This window comes from Rhinatrema bivittatum, chromosome 8 (assembly GCF_901001135.1).
Source record: "Rhinatrema bivittatum chromosome 8, aRhiBiv1.1, whole genome shotgun sequence".
NCBI classification, from domain to species: Eukaryota; Metazoa; Chordata; class Amphibia; order Gymnophiona; family Rhinatrematidae; genus Rhinatrema; species Rhinatrema bivittatum.
In genome coordinates, this window is record NC_042622.1 from 257,868,701 (window position 1) to 257,891,165 (window position 22,465).

Sequence of the window (22,465 nt, forward strand, 5' to 3'; positions counted from 1 at the left end):
CCATTTTCTTGCAAGCCCAAGAATTTGCTAAAGTACTTGCTCTTCCTTTCTAAATCAGGCCTTGTTACATCTTTTATAAGGATATCTCTTAGCGCCATAGCAGCGTACCATGTACCTCTTGATGATAGACCTGTTTCAACTTGCCCATTGGTATTCAGATTCATGAAAGGATTGTGGAATGTCAAACTGCCAGTTCAAAAGCCTCCAGTGTCATGGGATCTGAGTGTTGTCCTCTCTTAGCTGATGAAGCCACCTTTTGAACCATTTGGAGTTTGCTTCTCATATTCTTGACTTGGAAAGTACTATTCCTTATGGCAAAGAAATCGGCCAGAAGTTAGCAAACTCCAAGCCCTCATTCACTATCTTCCATATGTTCAATGCTTTCACAATAGAGTGGTCCTCTGCACTCACCTGACATTTTTTTCACAGGTTGTCTCTGCTTTCCATATTGATCAGTCCATCGAGCTTTGGCTTACTATAAAAAAAGAACTCAACCACATCACCAAGTTTTAGCTCTTTGTGTCATATGACCCCAACAAACTTGGTGTAGCAGTTAACAACTAGATAGCAGATTGCATTCAACACTACTATACATTAGGAATGTACAATCGTATTTCCCGAATTAGGCAATTTCAACGAAATTACCTAATTCGGAATGGTTCGGGAGAACCGAAAATCGATTTTCATTTTTGGGTTAGTGCGCGCTAACTCCCCATTAGTGAATTATTGGGAGTTAGTGCGCACTAACCCGAAAATCGGGGCCCCCGAAAAAAAATCCCAAACCGCGGAAAAAAGAAATCCCCGGGGGGGGGGGGGGGGGCCCCCCAACACGAAATTCTAACCTGAAGCACAGCTCTACTATACCATTAGCCTTAGAAATCACAGACTGAAAAAGCTCATCAAGTAAGAGCTATGGCCTCTTCCATTGCTCATCTACAAAAAGTGCCTCTCAAACATATGCAAAGCTGCGACTTGGTCATCAGTTCATACCTTTATGTCCCATTACTATCTGGGCAACCTCTCAAGGACTGACAGCAAATTCAGACAGGCAGTTTGTTCTCATAATAGTCTATTCTCCACAGTGAAATCTGGGTTGCTTACTCTCTAATGGGCCGATACAGTAAAGTGCGCTCCAGCGGAGCGCACTGTTAGCCCGTGTTTGGCCGTGTGTTTTCGACGCGCTATTTTTACTCCTTATACAGTTAAACTATGCTGCAAGATTCAACACCCCTAACAACTGCTGGAGATAGAGAAATACTAAAAAGTCCTGCAGGCTTCACTGTGCCCTATAAGAGTTCCTAGGAGCAGGGGTGGGGGTTGGTGGCCCTTCTCTTAGCTTGGTCCTCGGATTAAGACAGGATGATAAAGCCAGTGGTGCTGCTTCCCTCCTGTTTCAGCATGGAGTCTGGCTTCTTCTCCTCCCTTGGCTTGGGACTTGAGTCTGTTCCTTGTGAGGATGACTGAATCTGAAGTCTTGCAGCTGGGCAGAATTCCTCCCCTTTTTGGGACGTATACTCTGAGATTTTTATTAAAGCTTCAAAAAAAAGGGGTGAACATAATTACAGGGGATTGGGTGTCTTTATTCTCCTGGCTAGCATTCCGAAGGGGCCTTGACTCTGCAGTTTCCTATCCCTGGCAGGTAAGTAGAGGCGAACTGTGGTACTGAATTTCTTTGGCGGGCCATTATTATGGCAACTCCTGTGGAGCACAGGAAGCATGTGGTGTGGGCAGGAGTCACTGCAGCTGCTCAGCAATGGTAGGAGTGTGCTTCAGTTATTTAGATGTATGGTTGGCAAGGACTGAGGCAGCTACTGGAGAGTCTCCTGTGGCAATTTCAGTGTTGGAGGATGGAGCCCTGGGACCCAGCATATCATTTGTTCCTGGGTCTGAAAGCAGTGCCTCTGGGGGAGCTGAGCAAGCAGGAAAAATGGTGGCAGCCATTTTAAAATCTCAAGCTAGTAGCGCAGCATGGTTGAATTAGAATTCTCTAATTTTTGTCCCCAGTGGGGAGAGGGAAAGCCAGGATTCAGGAAGGCATCAGCAGCTTTGAATTTTCTGAGAATATTTCTGAATCCTCTGGGTTTTCTGCCTAATTTTTTTTGCTTATGAATGAGACCTTTTCTCTTAAGTGAGACAAACCTCTGGGAAATCTGTTTCAATCCTAAGCTCACTAAAAAAAGATGTTTTAAGTCAGTGAGGCAAAAAGATCAAGGTTAGAGCAGGAAGATGATGTGGCTAGAGCTGTATTTTCAGAAGTGGAGTCCATGGGAGACCTTCTGGAGGGATATAGTGACCCAGAGTGGGGGTGATCCTTGGAGGGAGTGGGAAGTTTCTCCAGTGGAAGGAGATGATCCTTGAATTGTCAGGTTCTTCAGGAAAGGTGAGCCCAGGCCTTCATAGACCTAGGTAAAAAGAAGCTCCCATGGAAACAGAGTGGAAGAAGAGGATCCTATTTTGGAGGGTCTTCATAGACCAGTTAGAACTTTTCCCTTTCACAGAATAGTAAGAGTTCTGGTTAAAACGGAATGAGTCTCGCCAGAGGCTGGTTTATGTGTGGGCAGAGCTATGTCTGTTATATCCACTGCCAGTTGAGGAATTACAGTTGTTCAAATACCCAAAGATTGATGCCTTAGTTTCGGCAGTTGCAAAGAAAACAACCATTCCATTGGATGCTCTGGACCGAAGGATAGAGAGAGTCCTGAAATAGTGTTTTGAAGTAGCTGTTCTTGCTCTTCAGGTAATTTTCAACAGTTTCATGTCATGGGCTTGCTTATGTTGGGTACAGCATTTTCTGGTAGGTGAGTCTTCTGGAAGTGTTTCTATGTGAGAAGCAGAAAGGCTGGAATCGGGGTGTGGTCTTTTCATCGATTTGGACCCCTAGATCTTGCACTTGGGTTGCAGGGGTTAATTGGCAACATCTGAAATCTATCCCTGGGGGTATAGTTTTTTGTGGGCTGCAGTTTAACCAAATTATTTCAGTTTTTGGGGGGTTCATTAAGGGTTTCCATTGAGCTAGTTTTTCTTTTGTTTTAATCATATATTCAGAAATTCGAGGTGTTGTTCTTTCAAACAATTTAGATAGAGGGATATAGAACTGAAGATCATCTGCACATAGAAAGAAGTTTAAACCCATGTCAGTTAGTAATTTGCATATTGGCAGCATGTATATATTAAATAAAGTTGCTGATAATGCTGATCTTTGTGGAACTCCAGTTGTGCTTTGGAAGGTGTCGGACAAGTAATTATCAAGTTTTACTTGGCATGATCAATCTGTGAGGAAAGAGATGAACCATTTTAGTACATTTCCATTTATTCTGATGTATTTTAATTGTTGGCATAACAGGTTATGGTTAACAGTGTCTAAGGCAGCTGTTAGAGCAATTAACACTAGGCAGTATGATTTGTTTAAGTCAAAACCTTGTAAAATAGGATCAGTTAAGGACTGAAGAAGAGTTTCAGTTGAGTGGTTTTTCCGGAATCCAAATTGGTTAGGATAAAGTGTTTTATTATCTTCAAGGTGATTTTCCAGTTGGGTAAGGACAGCTTTTTCAAGCATTTTCGCATTGAAGGTTAAGTTGGAGATCGGATGGTAGTAATTCCAATCAACAGGACTTCCAGATTTATTTTTTAAAATAGGTTTTATAATTGCCTGTTATAGACCTTTGGGCATATAACCTTCCTCAAGGGCGTGGTTGACTAGCATTGTGATTGTTGTGGTCATTGTCTGGTTTACTTGCTTTAGTAGGGTGGCTGGTATCGGGTCAAGGAATGCGTTTTTAGTTTAGTTTGGCTATAATTTAGCTTATCTCTAGTTTGTAAACTCTGTCAAATGATGACCATTTATCTTGTGCAGATAGATTTACTGTTGCTATTAGAGGGTAAGAATAAGTGACTTGTTGATTCAGCATCTTGATTTTTTCTGTTAGTACTGTTGCATAATCATTACATGAAGTTTTTTGTAAAATTGATGTTTGTTGTATGATGTGAAGAAAGGTCTTTGATTAGACTCCTAAATGTCTCAAAAGGAAGTTTTCTGGACCTGCTGTTTTGGTATGTAGATTGGGCTAAATTACTCACTAAGCTTCGTGACTTCGAAGTGTTGTGATCAGATCATTCCTTAATTTTATTTAATGTGGCTGTTGACTTAAAACAGGACCTTTGTAAGCATCAGTGTAAGAAGCAAATTAGATCTGTTATCGAGTTGCAAGAATTTGGTAAGGTCTGTAATTTAAGGGCTGCTGATGGTACTAGTAAAGAATTATTCCTGGAACATCTGACCAACCAATGCTTTTCCACCTTAGCAGAAGCTTATAATAAGGGAGCTAAAAGAGGTAAGAACATGATGTTTTTTAAATATGCCTCTTGGTTTTCAGGGGAGATGCTTAGGAAAGTTGAAAAAAAGTAGAGCTAACAGGACAATTCTTCTAAAGGTCATTATGCCTATTTGTTGCAGAAATATAGGATTAACTGTCAGTAAAATGTGATCATGTAGCTTTGAAGTTGGAAAAACAATGTCAACCACTTGAGTTCTCTATTGCTAAGGGTTTTACATTGAAATCAGCATTGCATATTAGGGATTATCTGTGATAGAATTATTTTGAGAATGAGATCCTAACTATGCATTCACAGCTGGATTCAGCAATTAGTGCATCTATGAATGAGCACACGTGGCAACACAGGATGATAACGAGTCTACTTTTAGACAGATTACCCTTATAGAAAGTCATTTAGTAATAAGGAAATTGAAGTCTACTTACTCTAGGTTAGATCCATGTCTGTTTCACATTGTAAAAAATCTGAAAGATGTCTCCTTTGGCATTATAAGAATGATTGTAAACAGGTCGCTTGTTGAAGATCATGTGCCTCATCAATTAAAAATGGCAACTGTTAGGCCATTACAAAAGAATTCAGCCCTTTGCCGAAAGTGTTATCAAATTATTGGCCAGTGTCAAATCTTCTGTCTTTTGAGTAAAGTGTAAGGGATTTGACACAGTTGCATTGATTCTTGATGGAGAATGCTTTATTGGATGACCAGCAATATAGATTCAGGAAAGCTAACAGTACAGAGACTTATTATTGTCATTGTTGGGCTTGCTTTATTGTAGATTAGAACATGGTTATGTTGCGCCCGTCGGTTGCAGACGGCTGCGACCTTTGTTGCTTACCTCCTTTCTTCCTATAGCACCGAGTCTAGGGAGGATGGCCACCTCCACTTCCACACGCCAACCTCCATGGCATGCCCGGGACGGCGTGTATGCTCCCGGCAGCCATATTGCATCCGGGGTAACCTAGCGCACACGCGTGCGTGCGCGCCTGACCCCTTCTTGTACGTGTCATGGCGGGAACCTCGGGGGCGTCCCCACCGCATGACGTCATCTGCCTACATTACTTAAGCTCAACTGACTATCCAAGCTATGAGTTAGCAAGGATTCCTGTCCTGCTTAATTCCGCCATTCTGGGACTTTGCTTTGCTGTTCCTGTCTGGGTGATTTCGGTACCCGCTCCTCGGGGGCCTTGTCGCACCTAGGGCTATCCGCTCCTCGGAGAGCCATCTCTACCTGTCTCACCTTCCTTCCAGTGAGCTTCATCACTGTTCCTCGGACGACCATCCAGTGCTCCTGTTTCGGGTCTCCTCTGTGCCTACTCTACAACTGGCTTCCTCTGACTCTGAGTGAGTACTGGACCTGCTCTTCACCTTCCTCTTCCTTCATTGTGTGGATTCTCGGGTTATCCCGCTCTGCGGACCTCTACCGGATCCATTCTGTTTGTGCAACCATTACCACCGGCGTCCGGCCTACCCCGCACTGCAGACCACTACCAGAGATCGCCTGCACAAAGCTTCATCAAGAGAAGGTATTCCCCGGGTTACCTCGCGGTGTGGGCCACTACCAGATCTGTACTACCTTGTGCAACTTCCAGCTTCAGCCTCCGGCCTACCCCACACTGCGGACCACTACCGGAGACCATCTGCACAACTCTCATCTAGAGGAAGTATTTCCCAGGTTACCCCACTCTGCGGACCACTATTGGAGAAGCCTGCTTGCAGGCTATTTACTTGGACTGAGTCTATTAACCCGCTCCTCGGATTAGTCTTGCTGCATAATAAAGCTATTGCCTCTGTTGTCTATCACTGCTGAGATCCCGCCTGTCGTGGTGAGTCCCCATAGGGCTCCTCCCTGTGGGTGGCGTCATCTCTTCCCATGGCCCAAGGGCCCACTGCCTAGTTTAACACACAGAACGTAACAGGTTAATCTGGCATTTTAGTTCAATTAGACCTAACAATGGCATTTGACACTGTGAGCCATGGTCTATTGATTAGCCTTTTGTGTCAGATAAGTGTTGCTAGGGTAGTGCTATCATGGTTTGTTTCTTCTTTGCACAACAGAAGACAGTGGGTACAGATTGGCAATTCTTGCTCCATGTGACGGACTCTAATATCTAGAGTGCCTCAAGGATCTGCACTGTATTCTGTTTAACATGTATTTGTGCCCATTGGGGAAATTATTGAAATCGCTTGGATTCATGTATTTTCATATGCTGTTATTCAATTGTATAGTCCTTGCAATAAAGATGGTACTTTCCAGTGTTAGATTTTAATAGCTATATGGAAATCATAAGCAGCTGGTTAAGGAGTAATAGGCTGATTTTGAACTTGCAAAAAATAGTTTATGAATAGGGAAGAATCCCCCCAAAGGATAGTTTGTGAAGGGGTATTTTTGTCTATCTCTTCAGAGACAATGAATGTGAGTATTATTTTAGATTCTAAACTGTCTTTTAAGGTAAAAATAGCATTTTACAAATTGAAAATGTTGAGGCCATTACAATGTCCAAATCGAACAAAATTTTGCATGGATGTTCTCTAGGGTATCAGACAAAACCGTACTACATTTTTCACCTGGATCTCCATTGGTTGGAGAGCTAGAGGCAGTTGAATGGAGGTCACCTCTGAGTACCATGCTCTGCGCAACCTAAAATGGCCATTTTGTTCAGGTGCTGCAGCCCAAGAACACTTCTCAGGGGTCTGAAATTTTGCGGATTACTACAACCCCTGGTGGTAAGTCCCACTGCAAAGTTTTCAACATAACATCACCTTGCCTCCCTTATTATGGGCCAGCAAAGTATGTGAAAAATTTTACAAAAGAAATATAAGGCCTACTTTGATTCCTCATTGCTTCTGACCTATACTTTGATTCAGGTTCTGACTGGACCAGCAGTCATGGCCAATGGCATATGCATATAAGATTTGCACTAGGGTTTTACAGGCAACTGGAAGCAAAGATATAATTACATAAAGACACAATGTCACTTTTTTTAAAGCAAATTTTTAGGTGCAAATATCTCTACTGTGTAGTTTTTAAATCTTTTCTTTTTTTTGTCCTTTGAAAGAGCATCTTTTCTACAAAAGTCACCCTGTTTCATTTTGGACCCGATCTTGCTTTGCTCAGAATTAAGGCTCCAACGATATGCATCATTTGCATGCGTGAGTGGGCTATGTTAAAAAGAGGCAGCTTTGGCACCCTGCACTGTAACATGCAAATGAGCTAGAGATATGAAATTTTACAGTGCAGGAAAGCTTTTTGTGCTTACCATGCTTGCTACAAGCATGGTAAGCACAAAAAGCTTTCCTGCACTTGCTTCGACATAAATGACCCCTCAGAATGAACATTTTATTGTGCTATGTTGTTTACTGCTTGTAAGCCTGAATATGCAAAAGTATCACATTCACAAGGACCTATGGTAATATGTTAACGTTGTGTTGTGGCAGAGATTTTGGGAACATGCCCTGACCTGTGACACCATTATGCTCTTGATAGACAAGTCCTGGCCCATCCTGATGTTTTATGTATCTTGATGAAACTGTCAATTTCCATATATCATTTCTATCTGTTCCTGTCTACAAAGTAGCTGATTTTTTTCTGTTGCTTAACAGATGTTTTTGTTGTTTCTGTTGTGTTCTTGCAAGTTTTCCTTGATTCGTTTTATGTATTTTTTTTATCTTTAGGCGACCATTTATTCTGATCACATGGAGGTTACCAACGAATTAGGTCCCTGTAGTATTGGAATTTATGATGGTTCTGAATGCCATAAGCCATCAGGTTTTTATTTTGGAAGAAGTGGCTTAAAGTCCATCAAGAATTTCTCTTCAGAAGATCAAGAATTAATAAAAAGGCGTTCTGGACTTTTTAGTTTGTCTGTGGAATCCAGTATTTGCTCCTATCATGAAGCTTTGATTCTGACCAAATTTGTATTTCTACAGAAATACTGCTGTAATCCCTTCAAGAAGCAGAATCACAGGAATATCAAAGGTCTGAGGTCAATTGACTGTGCTACAGCTGATCATTTGAAAGCTATTACAAAAAAAGACTTTAAACCAGGCCAAAAGCTTTGTCCACGTTGTAGGCAAGACCTTAATGTAAAGTTACAAGAACCAGAAGGTCCTCAAACTGATTCTGGTAATGATGACCCCTATCAATGTTGCTAAACATCTCAATACCAGCTTTACACCTCTTGGCATTTCTCCTTTAAAGATTCAATGGGTTAGCAGGCAAAATTCATAAGCCACTTTGAAACGCATTGATGGGACATTAAAAAGCATCTACAAGGCAGGAAAAAAGACAAGTGAATTTTTGTGAAATCTGCAGTTTAAGCAACTCTCGTATGTAGTGTCTTGCCTTTTCTTGATTTGTGCTTAAATAAAAGATTGGAAACCTGCGGCTGGTACCTTGTCTGATGTCTGGAGTGGTCCCTAAGTGATGGGGTTGTCAGTTTTGCTGAATTGGCAGTGGCTCAGCCACCACTGACCAATGCAAGGAATCAGTGTACAAAGTTTTGCACTGACTTTGACTAATTTATGAAAATGCCTAAACAAATGTGTCAAAAGCTAAAACTGTGGTAAGCACAGTAAACTGAGCTGCATTGTAAAATTTCACATTTGCATGTTTCATAGCTGGGTGCCAAAGATTACTTTTTTAACATAGCGCAATACGCATGCAAATGATGCTTGTCTTTGGGACTGTAATTCTGACCAAAGCAAGGCTGGGTTGAAAACAAAACAAGGTAAATCTTGTAGCAAAAAAAGTGCTCTTTCAAATGACATTAGAAATAAAAAAGAAATAAAAAAAAAAAGTAAAAGCTACCCAGTAGAGCTATTTGAACCCCAAAAATGGCAAACATTTGCATAAAAAGGTGACGTCTATGTAACTATATCTTTGCTTCCAGTTGGCTGCAGAGCCTCTTAGTGAAAATCCTAGATGTACGTAATGTGCTATGACTACTGATCCAGTTATGGCCTTAATCAAAGTATATATCAGGAGCAATGAGAAGTTAAAATAGGCCTTAAATTTCTTGTGTAAAATTTTTCACGTACTTTGCTGCCTATAAGAAGGATCGCACGTTCATGTTAGTTTCCAAACTTTGCAGAGGTTGTAGTAATCCTCAGAATTTCAGGCCCCTAATGAGTTGTTTTGTGCAGTGCCTGATCAAAGTGGCCATTTTCAGTTGCACAGAGCACAGTACTCTGAGTGACCTTCATTCATCTGCCTCTAGCTCTTGAACCAACTGAGATCCAGCTGAAAAATTTTGCTTAGTTTTTTGTTTGAGGCCCTAGTGAACATCCACACAAAATTTTATTTAATTTGAAAGGAGGTCAAGCATGGATGATTTTCTAAATTGGTCCATGTGACATGGAATGTCCCAACTGACATTTTTAGATCAGTGTTGCGGGAATTAATTTTAGGACAGTTGGATTACTGTAACAATTTGTATGTGGGCTACCAAAGACCCAATTTCAGGTATTGCAGCTAATTCAACATGCAGCGGCTAAATTGCTAGTTGGTAGTAGGATATTTGAACATGTCACTTCCATGTTACATGATTTACATTGGCTCCACATAGAGTGGAGAGCCCAATTTCAATTATAATTCATAATGTGTGTGTGTGGGGGGGGGGAAGGTCATGTGATGCACTGAGAGAGGACGGATGTGTGCTGGACTCTCTCCGTGGGCCCTCTCCCAGTTTACGATAAAAGGCTGCAAATATTCTCTTTACCCAATGCTTTATTGACTAGCTGACAGGAGACATTGTCCTGTAGAGCATTATCGCCTCAATTTATAACTGAGGGATACAGTGATGGTGACACAATTTCTGTGCAAAGGAAAGGATAAGTGGAAGAGAGATGAAGGCAAGATGTTGGAGCCAACAGAAGCGGGCCTGACCCGGGATCAGCTTATAGTGGAGTTGTTGACTGTTACAAAAGCAAGGCAAGTTTAAGCAGATCCTTGAGCACATGGAATGGTTCAGCTTACAGCTGAATTGTACGTGCAGCCGAATCTCATGCGTCAGACTTGGAAGATTAGGTGCAGATTTTGGAAGCAGCTCTTGAAACAAGTCAGAAGGAGAAAGTAGATAATTTAGAAAACAGAACAAGAAGGAATAACATCTGCTTGATAGGCATGTCTGACAAAATGATTGATGCTGATTTAGTGCTGCTGTTTGAAACTTGGTTATCAAGGGCTCTGGATCTGCACTCCCAGCTTGACCGGCTATGGGTAGAGAGTGTACACAAGGTGGGCCCACCAAAAAAAATGTGACCCGAGCAAACATAGTAGTATCTCTGATTTTGAATTTTGTCCATAAAATGGAAGTCCTTAAAACATACAGATTATATGGTGAATTGTTCTATGAGGCAAGAAGATTCTCTGTACTTGGACCGGTGCTTTTTAATATATTTATAAATGATCTGGAAAGGGATACAACGAGTGAGGTGATAAAATTTGTGGATGACACAAAATTATGCAGAGTAGTTAAATCTGAAGCGGATTGTGATGAATTGCAGGAAGACCTAGGAAGACTGGGCTTCCAAATGGCAAATGAAATTTAACGTGGACAAGTGCAAAGTGATGCATATAGGGAAAAATAACCCTTGCTGTAGTTACACAATGTTAGATTCTATCTTAGGAGTTACCACCCAGGAAAGAAATCTAGGCATCATAGTGGATAATACATTGAAATTGTTGGCCCAGTGTGCTGTGGCGATCAAAAAAGCAAACAGAATTTTAGGATTAAGAAGGGAATGAAACATAAAACGGAGGATGTCATAATGCCTCTGTATCGCTCCATGGTGAGACCGCATCTTGAATACTGTGTGCAATTCTTGTCACTGCATCTCAAAAAGAATATAGCTGCACTGGAGAAAGTGCAGAGAAGGGCGACCAAAATGATAAGGGGCATGGAACAGCTGCCCTATGAGGAAAGGCTAAAGAAGTTAGGGCTGTTCACTTTGGAGAAGAGACAACTGAGGGGAGATATGATAGAAGTCTACAAAATCATGAAAGGACTTGAACTAGTTAATGTAAATTGTTATTTACTCTCTCAGCTAATAGAAGGACTAGAATGGCACTCCATGAAGTTAGCAAGTAGCTCATTTAAAACAAATCAAAGTAAATTCTATTTCACTCAGCACATAGTTAAGCTCTGGAATTCATTGCCAGAATATGTGGTTACAGCAGTTAGTATAACTGGGTTTAAAAAAGGTTTGGATAAGTTCCTAGAGGATAAATCCATAAACTGCTATGACGGTAATTAATAAGCAATAGTAGCTTGTGATCTATCTAATGTTCGGGTACTTGCCAAGTACTTGTGACTTGGATTGGCCACTGTTGGAAATAGGATACTGAGCTATTGGTCTGACCCAGTATGGCATATCTTATGTTTTTATGACTACTCAGCAGCTTTTGCTGCAAAACAGAAAGCTTTTGCACCAGTCTGTACGCAGTTAGTTAAAAAAAAAAGTTGTGCATCACGCTTCTCTTCCCAGCCCAACTCAAAGTGCTTCACAGAGGAAAAATGTTATGCTGGATACAATTGGGTAGCACACTTATTTCTACAAAATTTGAGCTCTGCTTGACTTTCTTTATTTCTTTTGCACAGAAGGCCATTTTCTTTTTCTTCTGTTTATTTTATGATGCCAATTTGTAGAACACCATAATAGATTTGATAGTTTATAAGCAACTTAGAATGTTTTGCTATCATAATTGCTGCTGTTTTTCTTGTTTGCTCTGTTCTGTGTTCACTGTATTATTTGTGTTTGTACTGATTGGGCTTTGATGAATGTGATTTAGGGAAAGGTCCTTAGCAGAAGATAACACTGAGTGACTGATGCCGGTAAGTAGGCTGTGTGGGGTTCAGGTTCCTAGGATGTAGAGGGTTGGAGTAGTTGGAGTAAGGGATGGAGGCAGGTGTTGAAATGGGGAAAGTAATGAGAGTTGGGGGATGGAAGGAAGAGGACCTGGATAGGTGAAATAGGGGAGTTAACTCTTTGCTTTGGGCACTATACAGTGGTAATCATCTGAGTGTATGTTTTATGAGATGGTTGGATGTGGGTTTAGCCTGTGAACCCCATACCTGGAAGTTCTTGAGAGGATTTATTCTCTTCGTATTTCTTCATGGAGAGGATGGTGGATGCCTGGAATGCCCTTCCGTTGGAAGTGTTGAAGATGAAAACAGTCAAAGAATTCAAAGGGACATGGGATTAACACTTGGATACCTAAAAGCTAGAGGATGGAAATGAAGAAAAGGGTGCATGGGGATAACTTGCTGGTGTGATGGTTATTACCCTTAACCAAAAAGCCTTGATGCTTTAGATGCAACTGCAACTTCCTCTGTACTCAGGTAGGCCAATCAACAGCAGTGGGTTATGCACTCCTACCAGCAGATTGAGACAGAGTAAAACTGACTCGCTGACGTCACTGACATATATCCTTGCCCCGATATCAGCCTACCAGTATTCTCTGTCTCCAGCAGAATGTGACATGCATTTCCCTTATGGGGATTACTAGAGTTTAAAATTAAACAAAAAAAAAAAGGAATAGAAGATTAGGAGAATAATAAGACGCTTGAGTTCCTGAGGTGACTCCCAATTGGTCCTCCCTCAGTTGAGTGATTTAAGTCTTGAGGCCTGGCCAGGCATAGACTTGAGAAGGACCGAGGGAATGATTGGCAGTGAAGATTTGTGCCTTCTCCCCCCTCCCCCACCTCGCCCCCACCCCCAAGCCAGGGAATGGCTGACCTCAAGTAAAAAAAAAAAAAAAGAGTTAGGAGGGAAGTAAGTGTTAGGGCTCCCTTCCTTTTTTCCTTGAGGATCAGTCTCTCCCTCAGCATTTCCTCCTTTTTCCCTCTCTCTGGGGAATTAGTGGAGAGTGGAAGCAGCATGGGTCAGTGAGTTGAGCAGCTTTCACTAGGCCACACATTACAGGTTTGGTTCAGTCAGCCACATGGTAGACCATTTCTTCTTTCCTGTGTGTGCACGTGCTCTCAGTGTGGCGGTGTGTTGCCAAAGGCACGCACATGCATGGACAGGTGTACTTGGTCCCCTGTGTAATTGTGCAGGTACACCCAGATGCCGTTGTTGTGCAAGCAGGAGGCTGCTTAAGACTGCATGGAGAAATGGCACTGGGAACAAAGAAGTCCAAGTGCCTTGCTGTTAGTGCGGCTTGCCATATAAGTTTTTCTACTGTTATTTGTTTTCCATTGTTATCTACTGTTCTATGTATAGCCCATGATCAATGTTCTATGTACAGCTCATGAGCAAGTTTACCGTTTACTGTAAACCGAGGTGATCTGTATCTCATACAGGAACCCCGGTATATAAAACCCAATAAATAAATAAATAAGGGCAATCCAGCCATTTCTCTCTTTTCATCTGTGTCAGTGCTGTTTGGATGCTCAGGGTGATTTGCCTACTAGGGATTTTGCCAACATTGGGACATCCCCTCAGAACTTGGAGGGAAGAGGCACAGGAGGCAATGTGGCAGACAATTCCCCACTCTCCTTGTACCAATGGGAGAGACATCACTGGGGGAGGGATCAGAGAGTGCCATGTTTGGGTCTGTGGGCCCCTGTATGGATTCAACCTCCTTTTCCTGGGTGGAATTTTTCCAGAGCTTTCAGGCGTTTCTGAAAGGGCATCTAGTGGAGGCAAAGCTTGCTATCCACTTCAGGCAAGCACCGAAGGGAGGCTGCCCCTGGAGACGTTGAGGAGGATGTGGATCATGACTTGTTAGATGATTCTTATATCTCTAGATCTGACGGAGTCCTATTTACATTCGGCCGGAACATCATTTCCTGCATTTCGCCATTCTTGCATGTCATCATCAGTTTCAGGCCCTACCCTTTGGTCTGGCTAATGCTTCCAGAACCACCTTCAAAGTCATGGTGATGATAACAGCATCTCTGCAGAAGGAAGGTATTCTGATTCATCCATATCTGCATGACTGGTTGATTCGGGCCAAGAGTGTGGAAGAGAGTCAATTGGCATCTCACAAAGTGATCTCTTTGCTGCAAGAGCTAAGCTGAGTGGTGAACTTAGCCAAGAGCAGGTTACAGCTGGCTCACACCCTGAAGTACCTCGGCATGTGATTCAATACGGAGTGAGCAGAGTGTTTCTGCCAGAGAGTAGCATTCAGAAGTTGGTGACTCAGGTTCAGTTCTTGAAGAAGACTATTCACCCAAAAGTGTGGTCTTATCTGCAGGTTCTAGGGTCTATGGCGGCAACATTGAATGTGGTTCCCTGGGCGAGGGCACACATGCACACGTTGCTCTCCCAGTGGAATTCACAGTTACAGGTGTACAGGATGAAACTCCACTTGCCATTGGAGATGTGTCCAGCTGCAGTGGTGATTGCAAGCAGATCGTCTCAGGAAGGGAGTACCCTTAGAGACACTAGACTGATTGGTGCTCACAACAGATGCGAGCCGTCTGGGTTGGAAGGCTTACTGTCAAGAGTCAGTGTGCCAAGGTGCGGCAGTGGACCATCAATCGCTTGAAAGCACAGGCAGTTCACTTGGCATTCTTACGTTCACAGAGCAGCTGAAATCTCAAGTGGTAAGATTAATGTTGGACAATACCATGATGGTTGCCTACATAAATCATTCAGGTGGAGCCAGAAGCCAACTGGTGTTGGTGGAGGTAGATGTGCTCATAGTATGAGCAGAGCAACATCTTCAGGATATATCTGCCTTCCACATTGCCGGGAAGGACAATATATGGGCCAACTTCTTCAGCAGATGGTTCTTGGACCCAGGAGAGTGGAACGTGGTGGACGAGGCCTTTCGACTTTAAGTGGTGCGTTGGCATTGACCATATCTGGATTTAATGGCAAACTCCCAAAAATGAGCAGGTACCATGGTTTTTTTTTTTTACAAATATTTTATTGGACAGATATGTATTACATCTCAACAAGGCATCTATTATACAGAAAACGTGAATATAATAAACAGTACAGGCCCCTCGTTAACACTGCCAACGACATCGTCTGTCATCATGTTTTTACCTTTTTCCCCTAAAGTGTGACCCAGGGACAGTCCCCCCTACCCGCCCACCTTCCCATCCTCCCTCCCTCCCCTATGCTGAGTCGTTCCTACCAACAAGATGATAAATATACGTATTCATGAGGGGTCTCCTGCACATGATTTTATACTGTAAATTAGACACATACAGAGAAGGATAGACAGTTCAACCAACCCACCATCCCGTCGAAGAGAGCAGGCGGCAACCCACAAAAAATAAGCAAACGAACGTAAAGACCTATGATAGCGTTCCTGCGCTCCTCTCGGCAACCACTCCAGGTAAGGGGAATAGGTTCCGTGTACCTTCTGGAAGGGTGACATAAAAGACTTGCCATATATCACCAAAGAGCTTTTTCTTTCTGTTGGACGCAGGGATATACAGAGAGCCATATTCCATTTGAAATAAATTGGACATTTGGGAAACCCACAGAGAACTCTCAGGGGGAACAGATTCAACCCATTTTAAAAGAATACATTTTTTTATAATTAAACAAGCTTTAGAAAAAAAACACAGTATTATCATGGTTTACCGAGGAGTCCCCACTTTCCACATTCAACAAACAAAAAGCCTGAGACCACTGGATTTGCAGAGAAAACATAGTAGACACTAATAGCCGAATTTCCTCCCAAAAGGACTGAATGGAGGGACAATCCCATAGAGCATGGATAAGAGTGGCCGGACCCTGCTTGCATTTCAAGCAAACATTGACAGAAGACAAACCCATATGAAATGCAGTTTGTGGAGTGTAAACCACCCTATGAAAAATCCTCCCTTGCATTTCCCTCAAGGCTATATTATTAGTGATCTTGAAATTGGACATGTACCCATCACGAAGCAGCATGTCGTCCAAATCTTCTGAAATATCAGATTGCCATTTATGGGCCAGACTCTCCAAAATGGAGTATTGCGCTATATTGAGACAGTATTTATACAATGAGGATAGTGATCCTTGTTTCACCTGGTACAATTTAAGGAGAAAAAGAAAGACCGGAGAATCCATTGCTCCTGTCAACTGTGGCACTAACCGTGATACAAAGGCACTTAATTGTGCATATGACAAGAAGTGTGCGGATGTCAAACCCATCTGTGTCTGCAATTCTTCGAATGACTTCATATTCCCCAAAACAGGGTCCAGCAACCCCCCCAATGTCTGATATTCCCTTGAAGGGCCAACTTGTTTATAAATGTGAGCAAATGTAGGGAGTGCTGGATTCTTATAGATCAGATATTGAGACGAAAAATGGACAGGCAATTTCAAGGCTTTCCGTACCGTCACCCATGCACGACGTGTTACAGAAATCAGCTGTGACTTAATCCCAAATCTTAGGACCTCCCTTTCTGGTAAATGAAGTATCAACCTGGGATCTATTGGATGGCAGATATCTTATACTAGGGTATAATCAGTGAACTCTGATGACCCATAAATCCAGTCCCCTAGAAATCGGAGGTTCGCCGCCCAAGCATAAAGTCTAAAATCAGGCAGGTTCAAACCTCCTCTTTCTCTTGGGGCAGCCAATGTCTTATATGTCAAACGTGCCTTCTTACCCTTCCATAAGAAAAATGTAAAATCTTTTTGAAGCCGCTTTAGGTCTTTGCCCAACAAATACATAGGCAGCATAAGCAATAAATAAAGTAACTTGGGTGCGAGTACCATCTTAATTACGGCCGCTCGACCATGCAACGATAGAGGGAAGTGTTGCCAGGCTACCATTTTCCCCCGAATCTTGTCTAATAATGGGGGGAAATTAATCCGGTACCATAATTTCGGGTCTCTATGAATTAGGACGCCCAAATATTTGATTTTATCTCCCGCCCATTTAACCAGAAAATCCGTCCAGCCAGCTGTCAGCTGTCCCAAGATGTCCAATGCTTCTGTCTTATCGAGATTCAACTTGAAGCCCGACGCTTCCTGGTATACATTAAAAAGAAGGATAGCAGCCGGGAGCGATTTCCGAGCATTGGTAAGAAGCAGTAATAAGTCGTCTGCAAAAAGCAGGGTCTTATGTGTGTGATGACCTATCGGGATACCCTCTATATCTGGGTGCGAGCGGAGAGCTATAGCCAGGGGTTCAACTGTTAAAATAAATAAAAGAGGAGAGAGCGGGCACCCCTGCCGTGTACCCCTACATAGTGGAAACGCTTCAGAGAGGGACCCATTCACCATAATCTTTGCTGAAGGATTACTATATAATATCATAATATAAGAGAAAAAGTCTCCCTGAATTCCGAACTTCCCCAATACTTGTTTCAAAAAAGGCCACTCAACCCTATCGAACACCTTTTCGGCATCACAGGCTACGAGCAGAGGGTCTATCAAACTGCGCTGCCCACAGGCTTCTAAAGCACATAATACCCTATGAATATTCGCAGTCGCCCTACGACCCTTTACAAACCCAGCCTGGTCTTTTTCCACTAATTGAGGCAGAATGTTGTTAAGCCTGTTAGCTAAGACTTTCGCATAAATTTTTATATCTAAATTTAATAAAGATATTGGCCTATAGGAGCCCGTGGAAAGAGGGTCCCTACCAGGTTTAGGCAAGACTACAATATGAGCAGCTCGCATGGTTTCAGGCATTGACCCACTGTCTTTCATTTCCACAAAGACTTTACTTAAAGCCTGCGAGACTTCCACCCTTAATGCCCTGTAAAAAGTGGAATCAAAGCCATCCGGCCCCGGGGCTTTGTGTGCCGGGAGAGATTGTATTACCTCCTTCACTTCCTCGTCAGTTATGTCACGATTTAAGACTAGTCGCTGATCCTCTGAAATCTGAGGGCATGACACCTGGTCCAGAAATCTTGCTATGCACTCCGGGGATGGATTTTCAGATGAGTAGAGCGTTTTATAGAAGTGAGAAAAAATATTAGCAATATCAGTAGGATGTGTGTGTACCTCTCCTAGAGTATCTTTGATAGCTGGTATAAATTTACTCGAATCCTGGCTTCGTAACAAGTTGGCTAGTGTTTTCCCTGCCTTGTTAGCCTGATGGAACATGTGAAATTTATAATATTGTATTGACCGCTTCGCTCTTTCATGAAGTAAATTATTCAAGGCCATTTGAGTTGCTTTAAATTCCTCCAACGCGGGGTCATTGGGGAGCCCACTAAGCGCTCTTTTTGAATCTTTAAGAATCTTAGTGAGATTAATAATCTGGGCATCTTGGCTTTTCCTTTTGTGGGACACATAGCCGATTATATGGCCTCTCAAAACCGCTTTAGCGGTTTCCCAGAAAAGTATAGGCTGATGAGTATGTTGTTTGTTTTCCCCAGCGTATTCCGCCCATTTATCTTGTAAAAATCTGGGGAACTGCTTGTCAGAAAAGAGAGACACCGGCAGTCGCCATTGCTTTGGCCCAGAGGGCGGTAGTATGTCCAAATGCCCTGTCACAGGGCAGTGATCAGATATGAGCAACTCAGAAATTTGTGCATTGGAAAATTTGGGAAACAGAGATTCAGAAACCAGGAGATAGTCTATTCTGGACCAAGTGCCATGGGCCCTAGCCAAGTGAGTATAGTCATGACTCCCAGGATTCAAAGTTCTCCAAAGATCCAACAGGCTCAACTGTGTGCAAAGAAATGGCGGGCCCTTGTTCTCGCCCATGGGCTTTCCTGATTGACTTGGTTGTTTATCTAAAGCTGGATCCACAGTACAGTTTAGATCACCTCCAATGATTAACGGATATTCCCTAAATTCAAAAAGGTGAGCTGTCAATTCCAAAAAGAAGGGGTGACTGTATTGGTTCGGCGCATAGACGGAGGCAAGTGTCACCTTCATTCCCATCAATATACCATGTGCTATGATATACCGCCCCTTAGCATCCACAATTTGTTTTTTTAACTGAAAATCAAAAGATTTGTGGATTAATATCGCCACACCACGACTCTTAGAGGTACCTGCCGCTGCCAATACTTGCCCAATGCCCTTCTTTTTAAGTTTACAAATTTCCTTGGGCACTAAATGTGTCTCTTGTAGAAAAATTACCCTGGCATTTAACTTAGTGAGACGGGTGAGAACTTTTTCTCGTTTGATGGGTGTACCAAGACCAGCCACATTCCATGTTACTATTTCTCCTGCCATCTGAGATTACTTATATAGAGCACACAGATATGAAAAGACACAACATACCCTCCCCACTCCAGCACAAAAGGCCCCCCACAAACTGAATGGAACTTTAGATGGATGGTCTACTGCACTATGCTTATTGATGAAAATAAAACAGCAGGATCCCTTTGATTCCCAGAACGACTCAGCATCCCCTTCCCTCCCAAACCAGTCCCATCCCTACCCCCCTCCCGAAACCCCGTCCCACCATATATGATTAAACACCCCTGCAGGGTCAGAACCCCTTCAAAGGGCTGGGTGGTCATCTATTGACGTGTACAGCCGTCTCAACACAGAAAAAACGAGGAGCAACTGGTAAAAAACCCCAAAAAGACATGGCAAACAGTAATAAGAGAAACAGTTCACAAGCAGGACTTTACTGTACAAACACCAGAAGAACCTGGAAAGAAAGGTCGCCGATATCTGGGCGCAAAAAAAGAAAACCTTGGGGAAACAGTACGAGTTTCTACTATCACCCACTCCGGAAAACTCTGCACCGCACCGTCAATCCATTCTGTAAGGCAAAAGCTCGAGGGGATAACGTGCTGGCAAGTGTCCCGTCCTTAATCCAATGGAGCTCCCGCAAACCAGTGAGTAGAAGCCCATCCGCAATATGGTTATGAGTACAAAAATTCCCATCCGGGATCCAGGTACCAACCGGGAACAACGAACAATGCGGAACCGAGAACAACTCAGTCATTCATGGTTGACACAGAGTGCGGGAGCTTGTCAACAAATTCCCGAGCCGCCGAGGCATTATCAAATGTTTGCTGCCCTCCTTGGTGCCAAATCTTCAGCTTCGCTGGCTATAACAGCGAGAAACGAACCTTCTTGGTGTCGAGATCCGAGCAAATCGGAGTGTATGTCTTCCTCAAACTGGAAACATTCGCAGAAAAATCCTGAAAAACTAGGATTTTGAGATTGCCATATTTTAGATCCTTGTCCTTACGCGAATGCTGTAAAACAAGGGACTTGTGGACGTAGTTCAAAAAACGAGCAATGATTACGAGCTGCACCCTCTGCTGGTTTGGGGCCTATGCGATGCGCGCGCTCCATCAAGCCCCCTGACACACTCTGCAGAGCCGAGATCTGTGCTGACAACCATGATTCTAGCGTTTTCATCACATCGACATCCAAAATCGATTCAGGGAATCCTACAAATCTCAAATTATTGCGCCTTGCACGGTTCTCCAGTTCGTCCACTTTTTCGTTTTGTATTTTATAATTTTTTTTCCAGGTCGATGATCCGTTTCTCCAGCGCGCCGACGTCGTCCTCAAGAAGGGTGGTGCGGCCTTCCACTCTCTTGACGCGATTATCGATTTCCCCTAAGGAGGATCTTACTTCAGCAATTTGTTCCGCAATTTGATGGAGTCTCCCGTCTAAAGCCAGAACTACGGCCTGCGAGATCCGTTCTTCCAACGATTCCTCCGTTACACCCTCAGCGACGTCCGGGGAAACCGGCGCCATCTTAGGTTCAGGTTGCTCAGCTTTCTCTTTGTCTTTTCTTTGAATTTTAGTCGCCATTGAGTCGCTATGCCCGTAAAAAGCAGCCTGCTGAGATGTGGAAGCTTAAGTCTCTGCTACCTTAGATCGATAAAGTCCGCAAAAAAACTCACCACGCTGTATAATAGGTTGAGACGGCTGGAGCTCAGTCAACGAACGTCTGACTGAGATCACCACATCACGTGACCCCCAGGTACCATGGTTTTACAGTCTCAGAAGGGATCCAAGAATGCTGGGAATCGATGCTCTTGACCAGGTGTGGCCCCAGAGAGGGCTGTTGTACGCCTTCCTGCCTTGGTCAGTGATCAGCAGGATGCTTTGGAAGACTGCAAATCAGACCGACACCATACGTCTGATGGCTCTAGATTTGCCCCGGAGACCATGGTACACCGATCTTTAGTAGCTCCTGGTGGACAGTCCTCTCAGGTTGCCCCTCGGGAAGGATCTGTTACATCAAGGGCCAATACTACATAATGATCCGGGTTGGTTTTATATTACGGTTTGGCCCTTGAGAGGGCTCAGATACTTGAAGTATGGTAATTCTTCTGCAGTGATTTCCACATTGCTTTGTGCCAGGAAGCATTCTACATCTCTAGCTTATATGCATCTTATGTCTGTCTTTGAAGTATACCCTTAGATTTGGAATGTTTACCTTGAATGTTTGCCTGCATGTATGCCTGCCTTTGTAACTCATCCTTTGTCTGTGAATGTTAAACATGTATACGTTATGATCTAGTGATTTTCACATGGAATGATGGTATATAAAACACTCAAATAAAATAAATTAGGGTTTGGAGAGTGTTCTAGAGCTGGTGTGGGGTGTGATGTTCTCACCCTCTTAAAGTTGAAATTCCATTGATTTTGGAATTTTTGCAGGTAGGGCTGGTTAAATACCCTTATCACTCTGAAAGTACTGGTAGCAGCTCTCGCTTGCTATACAGGGTGGGTCAATGGTAGACCCTTGTTCTCTAATCTAGATGTGTCCAGGGTCTTGAAGGGAGTCTAGTATCTACATTGCCCTTATGTCTACCATTGCCTCTTTGGGATCTTAATCTTGTATTGGGTTTTTTGGCGGGTCCTACATTTCAGCCGCTATGTGATCTCTCCTTACAGCTGCTTACCTTGAAAATGTTTTTTCTGGTGGCAATCTGTTTGTTACGATGAAACTCTGAGCTACAGGTTCTTTCTTGCAGTGAGCCATTTCTGTGAATGACTCAGGGGGATGGACTGTACCTTCCTTTTTACTGAAAGTGGTTTTGGAGTTTGTCTATTTCCCTGCCCACTCTGGACAGGGATAGCGATGAGCAGGGTTATTGTCTGTTCAATGCCTTGGATGTCAGGTGGCATCTGGTGCGGTACTTGAAGGTTACTCGCTCCTCTCGAAAGATCATCTGTCTGTGCTCCATGATGGAAGTAAACAAGGGGAAATGGCGATTCAGGCAATGGTAGCCCATTGGGTGAAGGAAGTCATTACGGCAGCCTATGTGGATGCGGATGTAACATTACCTAGATAGGTC

General features: G+C 43.1%; 1 protein-coding gene across 1 annotated transcript in view; it reads left to right on the forward strand.

Annotated features, from left to right (window-relative positions):
* The window catches only part of LOC115098231 (spindlin interactor and repressor of chromatin-binding protein-like), a 162,502-nt gene extending 153,790 nt beyond the window's left edge, over nt 1-8,712 (forward strand). Inside the window, exon 10 of the mRNA XM_029614688.1 lies at nt 8,003-8,712. Within this exon, the coding sequence (XP_029470548.1) occupies nt 8,003-8,482 (480 nt within the window). The 3' untranslated portion in view covers nt 8,483-8,712. The remainder of the gene's footprint in view (nt 1-8,002) is intronic.
* Nucleotides 8,713-22,465: the final 13,753 nt, after the last annotated feature.